This window comes from Adiantum capillus-veneris, chromosome 10 (assembly GCF_014529385.1).
Source record: "Adiantum capillus-veneris isolate H3 chromosome 10, ASM1452938v2, whole genome shotgun sequence".
Classification (NCBI taxonomy): domain Eukaryota; kingdom Viridiplantae; phylum Streptophyta; class Polypodiopsida; order Polypodiales; family Pteridaceae; genus Adiantum; species Adiantum capillus-veneris.
In genome coordinates, this window is record NC_140940.1 from 69,930,783 (window position 1) to 69,939,038 (window position 8,256).

An 8,256-nucleotide genomic window follows, 5' to 3' on the forward strand; every position below is an offset into this window, starting at 1 on the left:
CAAAATTTACCTGCAATTCTCGTTTCATATACCGATTGAGAAGTACCATCTTGTTTACACAAAGAACCAGCAAAGTAATTCAAAGTTCACACGTTTCAATAAAAGTACCACACTCTTTGCACTACCAACAAATCAAAACAGACCATGCAATTTCACATAATCGAGTTCAGTACTTTTTCACCAACAAAATAGCAAGATTACAAAAGCTTTTCTGTCAAGGATTCTAGCAAGCATAATCAGCGTACAAAAAGCCCAAAAGCTCTATGAGAGGCTACATAGCTTGCACGTTATCTAGAAGTCCATGAAATAGTAGAGAAGACAAAACGCTACATTGGGATCCTCTATGCTGCAACATTTATGAATCTCATTTTCTTCTTGCTCCATAAGGAGAACGCATCATCCCAAGGCACATCTGAAGTGGTTTCGGGCCCATTCAAGCCTATAAACATATAGTTTTTCAACGTTGTCGTGTTCATGCTTGTTCTATGGGCTGATTTGATGTTGTTTTGACAAGAGAACCCTCGTTCTGCAACAACTGTACTCACAGGAACCACTGAGAGAATCTCCCAAAGTCTCATTAAGTTAGGAAATGAGTCATGCATGATAATGTCATCTCTACATACTTCCCATGCATCATGGAAGCTTTTATGTTTAAAGTTGCTAGACAAAACAGTGGTAAATGAGTCCAGTTCTCCCATACACTTCTCTACACTCTCTACCAAGCTTCCATGTTGGCGAAGAACTTGCAACAACCATTGCTTGCTACAAGCTTCAAGGAACAAATCTTCACTTGGGTAGTGCTTTGGGCTAAAAAGCTTGCAAGCCTCGAAGATTGGCTTGTCTTCTTGCATCCTTGTAGTCAAATTCTCCAAGTCGCGATCATTGTGTCTTTTCGCTAACGTGGCATAGCTCTCCTTTCAGCTTTCAAAAAATAGTCTCTGGGCTAACTGCCCTAAAGAGAGGGGAGAGTTACGAGAGCAGCAATAAAGGACCATGCTTAATTCCATCCCAAATGATCTTTTGGGAGGAGAAATACGGAGCACGGGGGAAAGGCGTGGAGAAGCAATTCTTCACCATGCAATTCTTCTCTCTCTTCTCTCTCTCTCTCTCTCTCTCTCTCTGTGTGTGTGCCAGCACGAGAAAAGACACTAACACATACACACACGCCTCGTCCGATCGTCCTGCACGAAGCGGGTTGATTTTGGGCTTGTAGGGAGACTAAGAGTCTAAGACTAAGGGAGCGCGAGGACCTTCTTGTCAATTCTCGTTTCTGTAACTGTACGCGCTGAACAAAGCAAGCGACGCCATCGTCTTCTCTCTCTCTCGTTCGTCGGTCCTTGCGCACTGCCCCGATTGCTGGTGGCCATCCTTTTTCCATTAAATAATTTAGGGCACCTCCCACGGTCAAGGGTAGCTGCCAAGATGGGAAACTAGGGCAAGTCATGAGCTACGGAGAAACTACTACGATACCATTATTAGGTAAGCAGTATTCCTGAAAATTTCAAGGATATGGTCAGTGTCCTATGGCATGCAACGGCCATGCAAGGGTGGTCGTTAGGGGACCATGGTTACATGCCATGCATGATCTTGCAAGGTCGTGACAGCTAGCTACAACAAGATGCAGCTATACTCCAAAACCAAGGTGCAACAAAGGCTACGAGCCAACGCCCATTTATAGACACAAAAGCTCATTAAATGGCCATGCAAAGCTATGATCGTCAAAGGGAATTGCTTTGCATGCAACAGAGTTCTCAATAGAAAGGGTTTCATCGATCGGTAAGGACATGCATGACATTGAAATAATATTTTTGACATTTATCAATTTTACAACAAATTTTGCATAAGCGTAAGACTGCTTCGACACTACTGCTCATGTTCAAGGAACTATTGTCAGGACAAATTTCTTGGCCTTGAGATGGCCAAGGGTCGGCTTAGCAAAGGAAAATTGCATGCGCCAAGGCCGATTGAATCCCATAGTTTTTCTTTTTCATTGACACACAACCCAATTGAAGCAAGCAAACCAACTTGATTTGAGATGCATTATGCAATGACTACGAGCTCACAGGAAGTTGTAAAGACATGAAAAACCTAGCTTAGCATCCTACCGATCGCAAAATGGCCATAAGATTTTGTACATTTCATCCATCTTACTTCCCAGCTGAGTTTCTAGTGTAGGAAGTCATGAAGCTGATTTCAAGAGCTATGTTTTACTGAAATCATTACTCAAGGAGTAATTATGTTTTTACCTTAGACAATGTGTCTCTCTTTAAATGCAAACAATGGTTGTCTATTGAAGGTGAGAGGGGACCAAGGGGACTTGATACTTTTCAAAGAATCTACAATTGATATCGAGTGTAAACTCAAATCATTACAACTATACAATGGTTAATCTGCCTACCTATACGACAAATAGCAAGGGCTATTTGTGATAGTTGTTTACATGCATTATATGTGGAAGGAAGACTATACACCTGTTAATGTATACCAAAGCAACATGTACTCATCTTGGCCCTCCACTCAAAGGGGTCACTTAATAATTATGTGACTATCACGTGACTACAGTAGAAGTAGGACTTATTTCCCATGCCAAATACCTATTTGTTGAGTTGAAATCAATAACAAGGTCCCAAGGGTAGGGGTGTTGGCATCATGGGGATACAACTTCATTTTCTACACATGACAAAGTAGAATTGTGTTGTATCAATGCCAATTCTAGATACTGCAAGGCACATAAGTATATCCACTAATACCATAGAGGCCGTCATTGTAGCCAAGGGATTATTTATCTATTTATTTTAAAAGTGCATGCAAGGCGTTCTAGTAAAGTGGACTTCATTATTTTCTACTTCTTCTATGATTCAAGATGCTCATTGCTACCCAATGGTTGGTTATTTGCTTCATAATCAACAAGGTGGATTCAAATTAAGGTGTTACTCATAGCTTTAAATTTCCACTGAATTACAATTAATTCTAGAAGATTTTATTGTCCTCATTGTATATGATTGCATCAGTGGACACTATAAATATCATTGCTTCTATGCACAAGGTGCATGCACTATAGAAGCTGATTTTCTTCGATAGCCGACAGACATATCTTGGCTATCAAGGAAGTTGTTCATGATTCTTATAAGAAAATCTCAAGGCATGTAATCTCTTGTTCCCATTCGCTTTGTGGACTTGCACTCACCCATTCACGATTGAGTTATACTAGTACAAAATCTCTCATAAACCTATGCAAGGCATATCGTGTTTTTTATAAAAGACACCAAATATCTAGTATGACTTCTTTCTTTTAGGTTTTGAGAACCTTTCTCTCAATGAGAAGATACTATTGTTTAGTGCTATAGCTCCAACAAGATTCTACCTTGAGAGGATCTCTTGCTTAGTCTATAGCATCGATTGTACATATAGAAGTGGTATTTTTTGGGGTATGACTCTACTTGTAATTGACACATCACTTAATAAGTCTTGTTGATCACTTATTAAACTCTTCACACTTATGATTTCCAGGAAATAAGTTCTCAACTACCAAGGGATAGTTGATAATATCATTCTATCAATCTGTTTACAATCAATATTGGTAGCAAGGATGGTACCCATCTATATAGTGGTTTAAGCAGTATCCTTTTAGAGTATGACCAAGGATTTTGGGTTGCCAAGCTAAGACCAAGGATTCTTGGACATGATCAAATCAAAGTTTTCTTTTAGGTTGTACAATGATATTATACACCTTTTCTTGATGCTAGTGACATAGTCATGCATGGCTACATGGTAGCAGTTATGGGATCAGGGGTTAGAGGTTAATATATTGGGTACCTCCTCTGAATTTGTTTTCCTATCTCTATTAATTTTTTCTTTTGATGGACCCAAGGGTTCACTTGTATCAGTCACAAGGTATACAATATGGTCTAGGAACTTTGGTTTAGCCAATGTGGTACAAGGTTTTTGAGGATCCCTCTCACTCTTGTCACTAAGTGTTTCCAATTACCTCTATACACAAGTAATTCTTAAACTTGATGGATATCACATGTATAGACGTCCCATATGAGATATACTCTCCATGTGGAGAATATGAGTCTGTGGGGGGGGGAGGGGTCATTATGTATACATTGTGTATATCGTGTGCATTCAATGACTATTTATAAATATCCCTATCAATGAATTTTTTACCAATACAAGGGGAGAGTAATGTAAGAGAAATGGTAGGACCAAGAGGTAAGGCCCTAAACTAGGCATACATTCAAGGGACTCATATAGCCAAGGGCTATAGAAGTGCAGGTTGGGAGGAGAAATACGTGTTCTAGTTCCAGTGGTCTCACAAAAATGTCATAGGGAAGATCCCATGCCAGACATAGGGAGTGACATCTCACTCAAGAAATTTGCGGTGTAGGACTCTTTAGCATATGACATGTAAGAGTGGAAGAAACAATGCATGATAAAAGGTACCGAAATTTAATTTTTCTAATGGTCAAAGCTCACAATATAGGAGCAAAGACAAAGTCTTCTCATTTTAAAAGTTGAAAAATGAAGTGGTTCGAGTAGTCCAGGAGAATTAGGTTTTAGTTATGATCGGAGAAATTGGTTTAGGAAAACCAACACCCAGTTATGCATGAATATCTAGCAAAATCAGGGTACACAACAAAAAGAAAGATTAATTGTAAGAAACCTCAAAGAGTAGCTACAATGTTTGTAGCCAAAAGGGATATTGAAGGATTCGATTGCAGGTATAGTAAACTTGTGTACATTCATTATAGGCTTTGCAACTCGATGATGGGAGCGCCTACAAAATAGAAAATAAACTCTACGTCGATAGGTCCTAAAGATTCATCATTTGCATCCAAATCTCCATGTCTATGTGCTTGTTTGGACTGCACAACTAAACTACAGGGTAGGACATGGCTTATATTCCATATAAAGTTTGGGGAGACACGGTGCCAACTATCCACCATACTTTTTTAATGGATTTTTTGTATGATGTGCACTTTATCGTCTATAAATTGTATCGTATTCTCATTGCACAATGAAAAGTTTAACTAGTCACATGGTTTTCTTGTAACTTGACAAACAATGTCTACTCAATTACCGATGAGGAGTCCACTATAGCTTTTGTTTTCGATCTTTCTTCCTATATATTGCTTTAGTCACATGTTTTCTTGAATACTAGATGCTCAATGTCAACCTTTCTCTATATATTTGCTTGATAGATGCACACATATACATACTTTTCACTATAATGTTTTGTGCCAAGTCTCAAGATGATCATGTAAAGGAATGTAAGGCTACAATTCAAGCATCATAAATCTCGTGCACAAGTTGCAACCAAATTGAAACTATCTCAGTGCTCAAACACTAGATCATGGCCTGAATTATATACACCGCACACAGATTGGTCCACACATTGTGAAAATATTATGCTTGTGATCAATGTTATGGTTTTCTGCTTTCAGAGGACATCCTCATTAAAGTTTGTGTCTTTCAATTTGATGTCTCTTAAATTGTATCTAGATTATATTATGCCTGGTCAGTGCATATCTCTCGACACTACACCCAATACATATAAATGTAATGTTTTTAAGTCACAAGCCTTGACAACACATCAATATAAAAAAAATTCTATGCAAGGCCTTCACATGGATGTCAAAATTCACAACGAGATTGCTAGGTAGGGTCGTTAAGGAAACATGTTGTACTTGTCAATGCTTTGGTCGATATGTGTGCAAAATGTGAAGCCCTTACGATAGCACATTGAGGGATTAGATGCGCATTCTCTGTCTCTTTGTGATGCATTGATTCAAGGATATGCCACCAAGTTTGACGGTGTCGGACAGTAGCAAAGCAAAGAGATCCTAAGTAAAGATAGAGTCCTCGCATGCATCTATATAAACAACGCAACAGATTCATTAGTCTTGAATGCGAATTACAAATTTCAATGAACCTATCAATTGTTATCCATGTCCTTCTTGGAACCTTTTTAACTTATATCTACCATCCATGAAGAGTGAAGTAGTGTTAGTATGCTTTCTTATAAAGCTGAGAGGTTGTTATAGTGTAATCAAGAGGTCATTACCCTTGCTTAATAAATGTAAAATTTGTTTGTGTTTATTTTTTGTTTTCCTAATTTTATTTTAAACACAAGAGGTACTTCACATTAGCGACGCTCGCAGTGCGACGCTCAAAAGTGAAAATCCGCGGCGTCGCTATGGATGTCGCTATTTTCTTTGTTGTGTAGCGACACCATAACGACGTCGATAGGGATAAATAAACCGAGAGAGCCAAAAACTCAGATCTCAAATTTGAGTTTTGGAGCTCAAAAGAAAGAGGTAAACTCGCGCTCTCCCTCTCTCTCTCTTCCCCCCCCCCCCCCCCCCCCCCCCCCCCCCCCCCCCGCGCCACACACACACACACACACACACACACATACACACAAGGAGAGGAAGGAGAGCCAGGTATGCTCCTTCCCTCTCTTCTCTCTCATGTTCTCTCTCTTTCTCTCTCTCTCTCTCTCTCTCTCTCTCTCTCACACACACACACACACACACACACACACACACACACACACACACTATGGATAAACATCATGAAGTCAGATACTTATTTCCCTCATAAGGTTCCTCCCTTTTTTTATATAAAAAAAAAAAAAAAAAAACACCCCCCCCCCCCCCCCCCCCCCCCCCCCCCCCCCCTTATTGACAAAATAGGGCCTTCATTGCTACATTGCACCACCGACTTGGGTATTGGGCAAATGGCTCATAAAAAATCCTCAAAACTATCATGACAATAAGAAGGCGGCTCCTTCCACCCTCGGACCGTGTAAAGGCGCAAACCCGATTCTGTGTCATTTCTACTTGAAAGTCCGAAAACAATGGAGCTTGCTGCTCAGACTCCATAGGTATTATAGTTTACCTAAACTGTCTTTTGTCATCAGAGACCGACTGTTGTGTTTTTCTAAAAAATGTTTTAACATGGGGCTTGATGAAGCCTAATGGGTGTTATTCCGTGACCAACTGTGGTTCTTAAGATATTTTATCATAACATATGGTTGCTAATTACTCAAAGGCTGTTTTTGCAGTCGTTAAACTGACTGCAGATTAGGCATTTTACTGACGCGCTCTCTTAGAGCTAGATTGTAGTAGCACAACAATGGGTCGACAGTTGGTATATAACACTAAGTAACTGGTTCTTTTGGGTCGGGGCATGGTTTAGCATTGCCTTAAAATATTCATATGCATATAATGGGACAGTATGGTGGGCCGTTGAACTGCTTGTGCATAGAAAACAACTCTTTTTTTCTTGTTTTTTGCCTTTCCTATGACTATACCAACAAAGGAATGGATTTTGTTTAGTAACTATGGGCATGCCACACCCCCATCTGCTATGGGTTGAAATGGTATAATATAAACATCATGGTAATACAAAGGAGAGGTGCTCCTGACCCTAGACTGGTTTTCTGCCGCATCTTTTAGTAAACTATCAGGGTGTGTGTTTTTTTTTCTTTGTACTGTGTGTGGTTGGCACCGTTTAGTGGTTGTTTTGCAATAAGGGTAGCTTGAGGAAGACTGGTTTTTTTCGACAGACATTCGCTGTGGCTCTTAAATATTGGAGCAAGGCATTTTACTATGGGGATAAACACCTAAGGGAGTGATGTTAAACTATACAAATGGCCATATTGGGTTACCTGGGCATGAGTTTTTTGTTAAGGATTTTTTGTGGTAAGGCACCTGGTTATGAATAATGGCATGGTTGGCTTCAATGGGGAGCTTATTGGTATACACACTCATTAACTGATATTTTTGAATGAAATTACTAGGCTGAGGCATGTTTTAGCATTTCCTTAAAACTTCGTATGCATAGAATGGGACATTATGGTAAGCCTTAGGACTGCTTGTGCATAAAAAACAACGGTTTTTTTTGCCTTTCCTATGGTTGTACTAATGGAGATAAACACATGAGGTAATGGTGTTTTCTTAGTATGGTAACTAGGGCATGGTACACCCCCATCTTCTATGGGCTAACATGGTATGATATAACATCATGATAATGCAAATGCGAGGTGCTCCTGACCTTGAATTGGTTTTTTCGCGTCTTTGGTAAACTGTCGGGGTATGTCGGCTGTTCATACTATGTGTGGTTGGCACCTCTTAGTCTAGTAAAAAATAATGACTGGCTGGAATGATTTGACATACATTGGTAGATAGAATTTTTTGCTACCGACTGTTTCTTGCTACTGAGTGTTGTACTGGCTCTTTCTTGAGCAGT

The 8,256-nt window shown here is 39.6% G+C and overlaps 1 protein-coding gene across 1 annotated transcript; it reads right to left on the bottom strand.

Moving 5' to 3' along the window:
- Positions 1–341: 341 nt before the first annotated feature.
- Positions 342–6,887, bottom strand: LOC147449028 (uncharacterized). Its single transcript, XM_086521495.1, has 2 exons — positions 6,825–6,887; positions 342–914 (listed from the first exon to the last, which is right to left on the bottom strand). Exons 1-2 carry the CDS (start codon positions 6,885–6,887, stop codon positions 342–344), a joined length of 636 nt encoding a protein of 211 aa, XP_086377621.1.
- Between the last annotated feature and the right edge of the window lie 1,369 nt (positions 6,888–8,256).